Below are 15,394 nucleotides of genomic sequence, written 5' to 3'. Positions count from 1 at the left end.
GGAATAAATAAATAAATGAATGGTAATGTTAAATGACAATATAATAATAAATGATTCATAATAAATAATCAAAAGAATTAATGATAAATAACAATATAATAACAAATGATACATAATAAATAATCAAAAGAATAAATAAATAAATGAATGATAATGATAAATGACAATATAATAATAAATGACACATTATAAATAACCAAAGGAATAATTGATAAATAACAATATATTAATTCATGACACATAATAAGTAATCTAAATAATTAATAAAAAATGATAATGATAAATGACAATATAATAATAAATGATACATAATAAATAATCAAAGGAATAAATAAATAAATGATAATGTTAAATGACTGATTTCAGCCACAGTTCAATGATAGATGCATTGATTAACAAATCAGTTGCTGGAGTACTGAAAGCTCCCTGCAGGGGGATGTGCACTAAAAAGTCTGACACTGACACAAACAAACCCATTCGGACTACCGGCTTCCAGCTCACACCATGAGCTCCTTCGTGGCTGCAGCCAGAGCTTTGCGGCTCTCTGTGCTCTCTGCTCGGACACTGGAGCTGCGACACCACCACCTCTCTGTTTCCAGCAGAAACCTGAACGTCCAGGCGACCACCGAGGCTGGGAAGCTGAAGAGCATCGATGACCTGCCTGGTCCCAGTTTATCCACCACTCTCTACTGGTTATTCGTCAAAGGATACGCAGACAAGAGCCACTTACTGCAGGTCAGTTACACTGCTTTAACCTGCTGCTCACAAAACTCATTTATGATCCATGTTTTCATCTTATTTGATAGTTTCTACCCTGAAGAGCTCAACACTTGAGTGCATCTGACATAACAAGTAATCAAAAGAATAAAGAAATAAATGATAGTGATAAATGACAATATAATAATAAACGATTTATAATAAATAATCAAAAGAATAAATGATAAATGACAATATAATAATAAATAAATAATATATAATAAATAATCTAAATAAAAAATGATAATGATAAATGACAATATAATTATAAATGATACATAATAAATAATCAAAAGAATAAATAAATAAATGATAATGGTAAATGACAATATGATTTAAGACTATACAACATAACAAAAAAAGAAAATTAATAATATAAAGTGCAGGAAGAGGCAAAAAAAACCACTGGGTTTATCTGAAGCCTCCACCTAGAGACAAGATTAATATAAAGAAACAATATGACTACATAATAGTGATAACAAACAATTAGGACAAGATATATATAGTAACAACAATAACAATACAGTGAATATATCAAAAAAGATAAGTGTGTGTGTGTGTGTGTGTGTGTGTTTGTTTGTTGCGTGGTAGTGTTTGGTTAGTGTTTGTGAGGAGGATATTGTTTTAAATATCTATAAAGACTTCTGGGTAATCGTAACCAAACAACATTGTGAGTGGGAAAAAAATAAAAAACATAGAAACAGATACATGGACAACATGGGGTAAAGCAATTACAAGTTAATTAAATGACCCTTTAAGCGACTTTTGAAACATTTGACAGATGAACAGTTTATTGATAGATGTGAAAAGCTACTCCATAATTTGGTTCCCCTAAATCTTATTGAAAACTGACCTCTACTAGTGAGACATTTAGGAGGATGAAGATCTAGAGACTGACAGGTTGAGTAAGAATGGACCTGAGAATCTGTTTTAAAATGGGTCTTGAACTGCTCAGGAATATTCCCACCAGAAAGTATCTTATAAATAAAAACACATATTTGAGAAATATTGATATCATAAATAGTAAGAATGTGGAGTTTCTTAAATAGAGGAGCAGAGGAGATGTGTGACTCTGATCGAGTTGCAATCCTCACAAAATGTTATGAAGAACTTTATGATTTTAGTTTAAAGGTCACCTATTATGCAAAATGCACTTTTCCATGTCTTTTAAACATCAATATCTGTCCCCAGTGTGTCTACAGGCCACCATAGTATCATAAAAGACCATCCTCTCTCTTTTTCTCCTCCTCCGTTTGTCCGGAAATGGGTGCAGAAAAAAAATTCGCTTTTTTCCCTTCTCTTCTGACGTCATTAGAGAAATGCAAGCCATGTAAGGGTTTCCTGGTCGAACCAGAGCAGAACCTTCAGTAGCTGACCCCGCCCCACAGCGCGTCACTGTCTCTCCTCCTCAACCTAACTTGAGCAAAGTCTGCAAGAACCAGCAGAACAGGCTTCATGTACTCCCATCATCTAAATATAACATGTTCTTTCACAAAGGCTTTATGTAATTACACTGTTTAAACAGATGATATTTATATATTATATATATTTGATGTCATGCATGTAGCAGAGTACAGGGAGTAAATAGTGACTTGTAAGCAACACAACACATTTCTGTTTCACAGTCAAACTTTATTTGAGTTGACAGATGACAATATTAATTATTCACAGCATTTGTAATCATCTCACCTGTTAGTTAGTTAAGTTAACATGGTACAGGAGAAAGTCTTCAGCTCTGGTAAACTATGGTAAGCTAAGCTCAGGTGGTCTGTAGTCATGGTAACACAGAGACAGCTACTATTGTAAATAATATACCTGTAGCTCTCTTCACAACAACACAGACACAGGTCGGTTCTTTGATACGGGCGTTTATTGCTTGGACACGTCTTTCTCTGATGCTTCACTTCTGAGTCACGTCATGCACACGCCGTGAAAACTCGTTGGCCGCTTGTCATGAAAAGAGGTTCTTGAGTCCATGAAAGTCCTTTTGAAAGTCTCTTTGACTGTCTGCTTTTAGCTTCAGACGTCGATAATCATAGCTTTAAACACTTTACAGAGCCCGCGAAAGGCATCTGCTCCTTCACTTACGTTGGATTGTTTTAGTCCCTCAATGAATTCCGTCGTAGTGGTACTACACAGGGAACATTGGTTCCGGGGCGGAACGTAAAACACAGTGGACTAATGTACTTTTGACTGAAACACTTCTACCTGTTACACATTTTGAACTGTATGAAACAAATAATTTTACTCACATCATATTTAAATTTTTAACCTTACATTAAATGAATTATCTATTTATTTATTTATTGCATGAACTTATGGGATCAATTACTAATTATATATCATGAACACATTTATGCAACGGCACTTACAATACCATTACTCTGATCTTCCATACATTTATCTTTTAGCAGAAATAATGAACTGACTACTGTTTCACATCTTCTATTTTCCACCCTGATGGTCGCTGTGTTTACACACCGTGTCATAGCGGTAGCATGTAGCTAATGGGGTTAGCTCTGTATCTCCCATCTGCTTTCAGCTGTCTGCTCTCCTCTGGGATGATTCTGTTGGTCATTTCTCACAGATGGATCTTTAAAGACAGGCTGTGAATCAGTGGTTTTCAGACAGCGGCTGAATTAGGCTCTGAGGCAGGCAGACTCAGGCTGCAGTATGAGAAGAATAAAGGTTTTTTTGAACATTGCAGCATGTAAACATGTTCTAGTGCAACATTAAAATACATCTATGAACCTGGAAATGAGCATAATATGTGACCTTTAATACACTGCTCTAAAGAAATGAAGGGAACACTTAAATCACACATCAGATCTTGATAACTAACTATTCAAGTGTAAAATCGTTACTGATGTACATTGAATAATTTGTTGAGAACAAAATGACGTAACAACGGTCAATGAAAACCAAAATCATCAACTCATTGAGGGCTGGATTCAAAATCACACCCAAAATCAAAGTAAAGAATGTAAATCACATTCTTTTCATTTCATCACATCAACTCATAAAGTGACTCAGTAGTGTGTACGGCTCCCGCGTGCCTGTATGCACTCCCTACAGCGTCTGGGCATGCTCCTGATGAGTTGGCGGATGGTGTCCTGGCGGATCTCCTCCCAGACCTGGATCAGGGCATCAGAGGGCTCCTGGAAAGTCTGTGGCGGTACTTGGTGGCGTCAGATTCACCGATACATAACGTCCCATAGGTGCTCAATTGGATTTAGGTCAGGAGACCTAGTGAGGGTCGGTCAATGGCATCAATGCCTTCGTCATCTAGGAACCGCTTACACACTCTGGCCACATGAGGCCGGGCACTGTCCTGCACCAGGAGGAACCCGGGGCCTACTACACCAGGAGGAACCCAGGAGGAACCCAGGAGGAACCCAGGAGGAGCCTAGGAGGAACCCAGGAGGAACCCAGGAGGAACCCAGGAGGAGCCTAGGAGGAACCCAGGAGGAACCCAGGAGGAACCCAGGGCCCACTGCACCAGGAGGAACCCGGGGCCCACTGCACCAGGAGGAACCCAGGAGGAACCCAGGAGGAACCCAGGAGGAGCCTAGGAGGAACCCAGGAGGAACCCAGGAGGAACCCAGGAGGAACCCAGGAGGAGCCTAGGAGGAACCCAGGAGGAACCCAGGAGGAACCCAGGGCCCACTGCACCAGGAGGAACCCAGGGCCCACTGCACCAGGAGGAACCCTGGGCCCACTGCACCAGCTTACGGTCTGACAATCGCTCTGAGGATTTCATCCCAGTACCTAACAGCAGTCAGGGTACCGTTGGCTATGACATGGAGGTCTGTGATCCTCCAAGGATACAGTATGCCTCCCCAGACCATCACTGACCCACCACCAAACGGATCATGCTGGATGATGTTACCGTTCACCACGGCGTCTCCAGACTCTTTCACGTCTGTCACATGTGCTCAGTGTGAACCTTCTCTCATCTGTGAAGAGAACGGGGCGCCAATGGCGGACCTGCCAATCTGGAGTTACACAACTTTTAAAAGTAGTACTCTGAATTACACACACATGAACCCTTTCAGAGTGTTTTATATCATATAATATATTATTGATGCATTACCATGGGAGCAGTATTTATATAATACGGGCTGATTATATGTTGAACTACTTTAAACTCAAGTTACCCTTCCAGGATGTCCAGAAGAGCCTTTACGGGCCCATCTGGCGCTCCAGATTCGGCCCCTTCGACATCGTCAACGTGGCGACTCCGGAGCTCATCGCTCAGGTGATCCAACAGGAGGGCCGCTACCCGCTCCGAGCCGAGCTGCCTCACTGGAAGGAGTACCGGGACCTGAGAGGTCAGGCCTACGGGCTGCATGTGGAGTGAGTTTATGGATCTTCCTTTAAATGTAAAAGATAATAACGGTCATAAACAACAGCTAATATAATCATTAGTGGTCCTAGTCGTTTGGGTTTAATCCCCGGTAGCAACTCTCTTCCTCTCTAAAGTGTTCGTAAAGGTCCCTAAAAGAGTTGTTAATCTGAAGAACTCTTTTGCTTTGTAGCACAGGACCGGAGTGGTACCGCATCCGCAGCGCCCTGAACCTTAAGATGCTAAAGCTGCGGGAAGTGTTGGCCTACGCCCCCATCATCCACCAGGTGGTCGGAGATCTACTGCGACGCGTCGAGCTCCTCCGCAGTCGCAGCGAGGACCAGGCCACCGTTTCAGACATGACTGCTGAGCTCTACAAGTTCGGCTTTGAAGGTGGGAATGTTTTCAGAAAGTCTAGCGGCGGTTGAGGTCAGCGGGGCGGTTTGTGATGCTCTTCACCTCTTGCAGGTATCTCCTCCATCTTGTTTGAGACCAGGTTGGGCTGCCTGGAGGAGGAGATCCCCGTTGACACGCAGCGCTTCATCACCGCCGCCAATGACATGCTGACGCTGTCTGAGATTGTGATCCTCTTCCCTCGCTGGAGCCGCAGCGTCCTCCCCTTCTGGAGACGCTTCGTCCAGGCCTGGGACGACCTCTATGACGTAGGTATGTAGCAAGACAAACAGCAAAAGGAGACATTCATGTCATTTGGATTCACTTATAAGTTGGTAAAGTGTTTGGTTGTTGTGTTTCCGTTGGGCAGCGCAATCCCTCATCAACAGGAGGATCGCTGAAATCCAAGCTCAGGTGTCCAGCGGCAAGCCGGCGGAGGGCATTTACCTCACCTACCTGCTGTCCTGTGACAGGCTGAGCAGAGCCGAGGTCTACATCAGCATCACTGAGCTGCTGCTGGGAGGGGTCGACACGGTGAGTAGGGGGCTGCTGGTTCCAGCCTTCAATCTATCACTATTTCATCGTGCGTCAGTTTTAACATGCACGATTTAAATTTCAGATAAGATGAGATGAACCTTTATTGAGGGGATATGTGGCAGGACAGAAGTAGTTCAGATAAACAGGAGCATATGAGACAAACATTATAATAGTATATACTATTAGTTATGATAATATATTATAGAAGCAGCTGTAAATAGTTTACTATCAGCTCCTCCACAGAGAACAGAGCAGCAGATATTCTCATTTTAGCTGAGGGGAAAAAACATCCATAGAAACTTCTCAAACTGCTGCTTCTCTCCTGTCATCTGTTCAAGAAGCTTCAGACAGTTGTAGTTTTGTCCAGTGGGAGAGCTGGAGGCTGGTATGATTTCTGATTTATCCGTATGTTGATGAAAATAAGTGTGTTAGGAACACAGAGAGCATCCAGATGGAGAGAGGAGGAGTGGTTTGAGTTTTAATTAGGGCTGTCAATCGATTAAAATAGTTAATCAGGATTAATCACACATTTTTAATCTTAAGGGAGATTTATCAACTATTTAATCCTCTTATCAACATGGGAGTGGGCAAATATGCTGCTTTATGAAAATGTATGTATATATTTATTATTGGAAATCAGTTAACAACACAAAACAATGACAGATATTGATCCAGAAACTCTCACAGGTATAAAAAATATGCTGAAATCATAACATGGCAAACTGCAGCCCAACAGGCAACAACAGCTGTCAGTGTGTCAGTGTGCTGACTTGACTATGACTTGCCCCAAACTGCATGTGATGATCATAAAGTGTCAGTATTGTGGTTATTGCGGCAGCACTAGAGGAGTGAGTGGCAGGATGTGAGGAACACATCATTACAGGCCTGAGCATGAAGATCGTCTTCCTGACTGAACTTAAACTAGAGCTTCATTTGTCAGATACATGTAGGGCAGTAAAAAGTATCATATAGTAGAAGTATGAAGTAGCAGAAATGACTCTTCACTGTTTGTGAGGCCAGTTCTCGCAACATGTAGGAATTTCCAGTTGTTCCAGGAAAGGCTCTGGGTCCGCTGGGATAGGCAGAGAAAGCTGCCTAATCAGACTCTGGACTTCACTCTTATGGAGGACAAAACCTGCCAAAATTAAAAATACATCAATAAATGAATACATGATCCGATAGATAAATAAATGTATCATTAAATGTAGCAAAAATAATATTAAAAATAAAATATATCCATTAATCATTTGATTAAAATGTGACATAAATTGATATTTCTGTTTTAATTTGCGTCTTTATTTATTCATATTTGTATTTATTTATTTATGTATTTATTTACTCTTCTGTTTAACTTTCCCTTTTATTTATTCATCTGTAAATGTATTTTATTTTTGCATGGTTTTCCCTTTGCATTTCACCCCTTATTTATTTCCCCAAACATATTTATTTACTCTTCTGTTTAACTTTCCCTTTTATTTATTTATTTTTATTAACTTTAAAATGTATTTTATTATTTATTATTTTTGCATTTATTTTTATTTATTTATTTAAATGTATGTATTTATGCATTTATTTATTTATGCATGATTTTCCCTTTGCATTTCACCCCAAATTTAGTTCTCTAAACTTATTTATTTCTGTATTCTTTTCTTTTTACATTTATTTATACATTTCTGCCTCATTATGCAAATGAGGGGGCTGTAACAACCTGAAAATAAAATATATGCAAAAATAAAATAGATTTTTTAAAAATGAATACAAATAAGTACATAAATAAATAAAAGGTCAAATTAAACAGAAGAGTAAATAAATAAATAAGGCATTTAATACAGAGATAAATAACTAAATAAGCAAATAAAAACAGAAATATCAATTTATGTCACATTTTATCAATTAATTAATGGCTATATTTATTTTTATAATATTATTTTTGCTACATTTAATGACATATTTATTTATTTATCCAGTCATTTATTTATTGATTTGTTTTGGATTTTGGCAGGTTCCATCCTCCATACACTCCAACTTCCTTAAGACTTAAAACAAAGAAGTTCAAGCTAAATTCTCTGTTGCTAATGCATCATGATCTACTTCATCTTGACCTTTAGCCACATCTACACATAACACACAATCTAGCGTCCAAGAGGGCAATGAGAAAGTAGGTCCTGAGGCGTTCACAGTGAGATCAGCTAAGTTCGGCCTGATAAAGCTGCAACAACAGAGACGAGTGCTGGTGTTTAGTTGCTGCACGTCGCAGCGTTCGCAGAGCTCGTCTGTCTGCATTCCAAGGAGAGGTGGAGGCTTGTTGTTGTAGCTGCGAGCTGCAGCTCAAATCAAATCTAGAGATATGAGCTGAGACAGATAGATGAGAAATCACATACTGGAAGGAACACAAATGCTACTCCTTCTCTGGTGAAATGGTTGCCAATACAAAGAAACAAGCTCTTGCAACATACCTCAAGAATGTAACTGTACCTTCAGCCTGTATTTGGCTGAAACTTTGCAGACGGATTTATCTTGGTTATGCCTTCACGCCGGGGACAGCCGAGGCCGGACGCATTATGTTTCAGGTTGTCCGTCCAGACTATTATACTATATAACACCTGAAGGGAATGTCTTCAAATTTGGCACAAATGTCCATTTACTGATCACCGTGACCACACAAATCATGTTTTTGGACATAACCCAAGAATTCATATGCTAATTATGACAACTTCACCGACATGTCTAACAGGATAAAATGATGAAGTGATGACATTTTGGACAGACATGATGTAAACTGAAACTTGACTGGTTGGTGGAGTAATTCAAGTTTTATCCGGTTCTGTTATGCTGCGCTGCATCTGTCCACGTTTTAAACCCTTAAACCTGAACGTCTTTTTCTTCACACATTGACTCTTTGTATAAGAAGGTCCAGCGTCGAGACTTTAAATGTTTAGAGAGGACATTTCAGCAGCCGCTTATAAATCAGTCAGAGTCGGCTTCTACTGCCAACTTCCTCTTTGTTAATAACAATCAAAACCATGAAAGGAAATTAAAATAACCACCCAGTGTCCACTCTCAGATCTCAGACAAGCAGCGAAGGACTTTGCATTAAAAACAAAACTATGCACATACAGTTCTGTTGTAAGATGGGCAAATACATGAAAGTGTTGGACTGAGGGCTGTCAATCGATTAAAATATGTATTGGTGATTCATCGCATGAGTGTCCAGAGGTAATCATGATTAATCGTGATGTATGTACCTTTGAGATTTAACAAGTATTTAATACTCTTATCAACATGGGAGTGGACAAATATGCCGCTTTATGCAAATGTATATATTTATTATTGGAAATCAATTAACAACACAAAACAATGACAGATATTGTCCAGAAACCCTCACAGGTACTGCATTTAGCATAAAGCAATATGCTCACATCATAACATGGCAAACTGCAGCCCAACAGGCAACAACAGCTGTCAGTGTGTCAGTGTGCTGACTTGACTATGACTTGCCCCAAACTGCATGTGATTATCATAAAGTGGGCATGTCTGTAAAGGGGAGACTCGTGGGTACCCATAGAACCCATTTACATTCACTGATCTGGAGGTCAGAGATCAAGGGACCCCTTTGAAAATGGCCATGACAGTTTTTCCTCACTAAAATTTAGCGCAAGTTTGGAACGTCATTTAGCCTCCTTCAGGACAAGCTAGTATGACATGGTTGGTACCGATGGATTCTTTAGGTTTTCTAGTTTGTAGCAGCTTCATGGATGTCGGTTGGTCGCTCCACCACTTTAGTCCAGACTGAAATATCTCAACATGTATTGGATGGATGGATGAACTGTAATGACTGTTGCAAGGTGAGGTGCAGGAGAGCAAGGTGAAAAGTCACGAAGAGAAATCATCACACTGGCAGCTAAGTATGCTTGAAAAATAAGGCAGACTTTTATTTTCAGTCTGTAAAAATTCCATCAAACAAAGGAAAAAACACATGGAGGTAAAAACCCTCTGCATTCTGTTACACAGCTCACCACATGCCTGGTGCTGCTCTTTTTACCACTCTCCCCCCCAAACTCTACTTTCACACATGGTCATATAACCTAACAGCCCGTCTTTCCAGTTCAAACTGGCTTATCAGGCGAGTGCTGCCATCAGCTCAGACTGGAGACACCTGCAGTGAGAACCTGGGAAATCAGAGCACACCTGATTACACTTGGAGCCACTCAGTCTCTGTCAGTCAATTAACCCCTTAACTACCCACATAAGGAAAAACAAAGATAACTGTGATCAACCCCACTTGGCTTTACCAAACAGTTAGTGAGGGAGTTGTTGCTTCCTCACAATGACTTTATTTCCTCTGACTCTCTCAGACTGCTAGTCTTAGCCCTGTGATGGACAATAATCTGATTCCCTCCTGATCTCAGACCTCCAACACACTGTCGTGGGCGCTGTACCACTTAGCGAGGGACCGCAGGGCTCAGGATCGACTTTACAGAGAGGTGGACTCTGTGTGTCCGGACAGACGGGAGCCAACCACAGAGCACCTGAGCAGGATGCCCTACCTGAAGGCCGTCATCAAGGAGACGCTACGGTGAGCAGACTGCTAGTATGAACTACTCACGAAGCAGTGTTGGCCCTGGAACTACAGTTTGGAAAACAAGCAGCCCATCAATCAGCTGAACTTTAAACATGAAGTACTTAGTAACCAGTCAGATGCAGTGTTCTAGATTAGATTAGTTATATAGTAGTCAAATAATCTGCTCCTTGAACCTTGACCAGCTACAATATTATAATGCAGCTAATATAATATATATAATATATATAATATAATATAATATAATATAATGACTCCTTTCAGAGTGTTTTTATTATCATTATATTATATTATATATATTATAATGTAATATAATGACTCATTTCAGAGTGTTTTTATTATCATTATAATAAAAACACTCTGAAAGGAGTTATGTTGCAGCACGACTACTTTTACTTTTGATACTTCTGCTGATAAGTTTTTTAAAAGGCAGAACTTGTGACGGAGCATTTTTTTTATTTTGTGGTATTTCTACGTGTTTCGACCTGACATGCCCTGACCTGTGAGACTGGCAAAGTGACAGAACAGCTTTTATCAGTTTTTGACTTATATGGTACAGCTAGTACAGCTGACGTAAAGCAAAGAATAAAACACTGAATCGGACATAAATAATCAATAACGTGCTCCAGGTTAGCTCTGTCTCTGATTTAGAGTCTGACTGTCGTCTGTGTCTTTCTCCTCCAGCCTTTATCCCGTGGTTCCTGGAAACGGACGCTTTATTTCAGACGATGAGGTGATCGTGGGAAACTACTGGTTCCCAAAGAAGGTAGGAAAGCACAACCAGGATGTGAGGCACCTTTAACTTTAAAGATCAGAAATGATTTAAATACGCTTCTCTTCTTTGCAGACTCAGTTCCATCTGTGTCATTACGCAGTCTGTCACAATGAAGCAGAGTTCGTAGACGCAGAGCTCTTCGTCCCAGAGCGCTGGCTCCGTGCCGAGGCGGCCAGCAGCGTCTGTGGCAGGGCGGCGCCCGGCTTCTACCAGCACCACCCGTACAGCTTCATCCCCTTCGGAGTCGGGGTGCGAGCCTGTGTTGGGAAGAGGGTGGCGGAGATGGAGATGTACTTTGCTCTGTCCAGGGTGAGTGAAGAAGAGACAGACAGAGACAGGAAGTGGACTTTTAGCCTACTTCTTGGCCAATTTGTGTTTCTTTTAGGGCTGTCAATCGTTTAAAATATTTAATCGCATGATTGTCCATAGTTAATCTCGATTAATCGCAATCACACATTTTTTATCTGTTCAAAATGTACCTTAAAGGGAGATTTGCCAAGTATTTAATACTCTTATCAACATGGGAGTGGACAAATATGCTGCTTTATGCAAATGTATTTATATATTTCTTATTGGAAATCAGTTAACAACACAAAACAATGATAAATATTGTCCAGGAAGTTATGTTTGTAAAGGGGAGACTCGTGGGTTCCCATAGAACACATTTTCATTCACATGTCTTGAGGTCAGAGGTCAAGGAACCCCTTTGAAAATGGCCATGCCAGGTTTTCCTTGCCACAATTTATTTGAAAGTTTGCCACAGACAAAAGTTTGAAGCGTTATTTAACCTCCTTCATGACATGACACATGACAAGTTAATATGTCATGGTTGGTACCTATGGATTCATTAGGTTTTCTACGCAAGTTGCAGTAATGCGTTAAAGAAATTAGTGGCGTTAAAACTCATTTGCGTCGACGCGTTAAATCTGACAGCCCTAGTTTCTTTATATTTTTCTTTTGCTTATGTTCTTTTATTTAGCCAGCCACAAATTAAGAAATCCTTGAAAAAGTTCTCCAAAAAGAAATGATTTGTTTCATTCAAATCTGTGCTCAAGTTTTTGAGATATCCTGCTAAGATCTACAAACAAAATCCTCAAGTATCTAACAGAATGAAGCTCCTGTATGGATTTAAAGGCTGTTTTATGTCTCCTTCCAGCTAATGCAGCACTACGAGGTCCAGCCTGAACATGGTGCACCGCTCGTGGAGCCGAAAACTCGAACCCTGCTCATCCCCGCAAAGCCCATCAACCTGCGCTTCCTGTCCAGAGGCTGATGAGGGTGCAGCAATTTAATGTGTGAAACGCACGTCCAACAACGCGTGGTGCACGAGAGGTGACATGTTTAACCTGAGCTGTAAATGTCTGCACACACTTTTACAGTAGAAATAAGAACATAAATGACTTATTTAAGGGCGCAAATTAAAGGTCAAATCTGGTGTTTGTCACCCTGGATGTGGGAGGATTCTCACCAGAGTCCATGTGAATCAGCACATAAATCACTCATTTCAATGAATGATATGCAACTTGAGGATAGAGATTAATTATTATATATAATTATTTTCCTGAAACCTACAGGACTCAACACACACACACACACACACACACTCTCCTCAGTCTTTTATTGTTTAACTTCACTTAATGCTCATACTTTGCCGTCTTTGCACAGACATGTTGTTTATTATTGCTGACGGGATTTCATTTCTCAATTTTAACATAGCCACAGGCTGATGTGAAATACCTGGTTTGTGTGTGTGTGTGTGTGTGTGTGTGTGTGTGTGTGTGCACTGCCCCCCTCTGACAGCTTATGTTTTTAATAACTCTCTATAGCCATGGTTTTATAATCTACTGCTGAATTTATCCGCTGCTCACCACTATGAAACCCATTTCACATCCAACACAATGTTTTTATTTGAACTTTTAACATGAACTCAACTTTAAGGAGGTGAGAGGCAAGATAGGAGACAGGGAAGGAAACAAAAAGGCAATGAAGGAAAGGAGGTTTTCAGACTGAATTCTGTGCATTCAACGGCTCTTTTCTGTTTCATTTGATATCAAACGGTGCTTAAATCACAGCTAAAGCTACACACATTTTTCTTTTTACACAAAGCAGTGATTTAACAACAACTTTAAAGAGTCTCCACAGGTTTTTATGGGTGATTAATGATAACTTGTTCATAAAAAGCGGTGAAAGAGATGAAATGCCCTCTGTTAGGCCATAATCTCTGTAACACTACTGTAATATTCCTATGGAGATCTTATTGTGATGATACAAATAAAAATCTATATTTTCTATGTATCTTTGCCTCATCTATCTGGGCCCACACAAACAAGGAGACAACAACAATAATATGGAAATAAGAGAGATAATTTGAATTATAGTAAATCAGCCGTGTAGAGGAAATGCAGGCAGAATTTTATTTCTGGTCTGAACTTGTTTTTTTTTCTCTGAATCTTGATGTCATTGATTAAAGATGCTCAATGAAAATGTATACAAAACAGTCCCATTAAAGCACTGGGAGACTAAAACTGGGTCAACAGTTGTAAACTGCTCCTCTGCCGCCGCCTGCTGGACACTTCAGTACATTTAGCTTCTTTATTTTTGCAGGAAATGAAATGCTCAGTGTCATAAACTGTTTCACTGTTGCACCACAGTCGTATACAGTGATCAACAATTAACATGGTGTATCATGAGTTCCTCAATTAATCAGACATTGTGTCACAAGAGTAGAACTTTAAAAAAAGAAAAAAAGAAGAAGAAGCTTTTTTGGAGTTTGTTATTCAACTTGTGCACATTTAGGTAATTCACAAATCATCCAAAGAGTCATTTAAGGGCACAAAGTATTAATTAAAGAGGCTCACAAATTTATCTGAGAGAATGACTCGTAATTCCAGGATGCAGTTTGTCAAAAACATATCAGACGCCCCATTTCTCAATATATTACTCCACTTTATTTCTCTGAAAATTCAGATTTCAGAGTGAGCTCCTGTGGATCCATCTGGCTTTTCCAGTTAATTTGTTGGGTTTGTTGGATTTATTTAACTTGTGCATTATTGTCTTTAAACAGACTTTAACACCAAATGCTACATGGTTTGGAGTATAGAAAACCTGATTGATACAGCTGGAAACTGGCATTGTGCATTAGTGTTGCACATTCAGAAAGACATTTGCAATCAGTCAAACTATTTGGTACACCCTGAACCTGGGCCTTTTAAGGCACCTGAGGGTCTGGGGTCTTGAGGCTGTTGTAAATCCAGCCTAAACAGTTTTATGTGAAAAGTTTGATCATGGACAGTCTTGTTTTCTTGGCTGCATGAGAGCTCTGACATGCCATATATGGTGGATCACCTGGAACTAAAAGACAAATCATAGAGTTGCAGTACAACCCTAAATATTATTGTGCAGTTAGAAGTTGCAGTACAACCCTAAATACTGATGTGCAGTTAGAAGTTGCAGTACAACCCTAAATACTGATGTGCAGTTAGAAGTTGCAGTACAACCCTAAATACTGATGTGCAGTTAGAAGTTGCAGTACAAACCTAAATACTACTGTGCAGTTAGAAGTTGCAGTTCAACCCTAAATATTATTGTGCAGTTAGAAGTTGCAGTACAACCCTAAATACTGATGTGCAGTTAGAAGTTGCAGTACAACCCTAAATACTACTGTGCAGTTAGAAGTTGCAGTACAACCCTAAATACTGATGTGCAGTTAGAAGTTGCAGTACAACCCTAAATACTGATGTGCAGTTAGAAGTTGCAGTACAAACCTAAATACTGATGTGCAGTTAGAAGTTGCAGTACAAACCTAAATACTGATGTGCAGTTAGAAGTTGCAGTACAAACCTAAATACTGATGTGCAGTTAGAAGTTGCAGTACAACCCTAAATACTGATGTGCAGTTAGAAGTTGCAGTACAACCCTAAATACTGATGTGCAGTTAGAAGTTGCAGTACAAACCTAAATACTGATGTGCAGTTAGAAGTTGCAGTACAAACCTAAATACTGATGTGCA

The 15,394-nt window shown here is 39.8% G+C and overlaps 1 protein-coding gene across 1 annotated transcript; it reads left to right on the top strand.

Moving 5' to 3' along the window:
• Positions 1–442: 442 nt before the first annotated feature.
• On the top strand, positions 443–13,680 carry LOC141762696 (sterol 26-hydroxylase, mitochondrial-like). Its single transcript, XM_074626693.1, has 9 exons — positions 443–735; positions 4,922–5,112; positions 5,295–5,494; positions 5,570–5,767; positions 5,865–6,028; positions 10,441–10,607; positions 11,295–11,376; positions 11,458–11,694; positions 12,542–13,680. Exons 1-9 carry the CDS (start codon positions 505–507, stop codon positions 12,656–12,658), a joined length of 1,587 nt encoding a protein of 528 aa, XP_074482794.1. The 5' UTR covers positions 443–504; the 3' UTR covers positions 12,659–13,680.
• Positions 13,681–15,394: the final 1,714 nt, after the last annotated feature.

The sequence above is a fragment of the Sebastes fasciatus genome, chromosome 24 (assembly GCF_043250625.1).
Source record: "Sebastes fasciatus isolate fSebFas1 chromosome 24, fSebFas1.pri, whole genome shotgun sequence".
Classification (NCBI taxonomy): Eukaryota; Metazoa; Chordata; class Actinopteri; order Perciformes; family Sebastidae; genus Sebastes; species Sebastes fasciatus.
The sequence above is the reverse complement of the archived record's forward strand: the minus strand, read 5'-3'. Positions and strand labels throughout refer to the sequence as shown.

What these genes read in the sequence shown, in the direction of transcription:
- LOC141762696 (XM_074626693.1), top strand. Translation starts at nt 505, where the DNA reads ATGAGCTCCTTCGTGGCTGCAGCCAGAGCTTTGCGGCTCTCTGTGCTC. An exon ending in TGCTGGGAGGGGTCGACACG is followed by an intron (nt 6,029 to 10,440) that starts GTGAGTAGGGGG and finishes TCCTGATCTCAG; the next exon opens with ACCTCCAACACACTGTCGTG. An exon ending in GTCATCAAGGAGACGCTACG is followed by an intron (nt 10,608 to 11,294) that starts GTGAGCAGACTG and finishes TTTCTCCTCCAG; the next exon opens with CCTTTATCCCGTGGTTCCTG.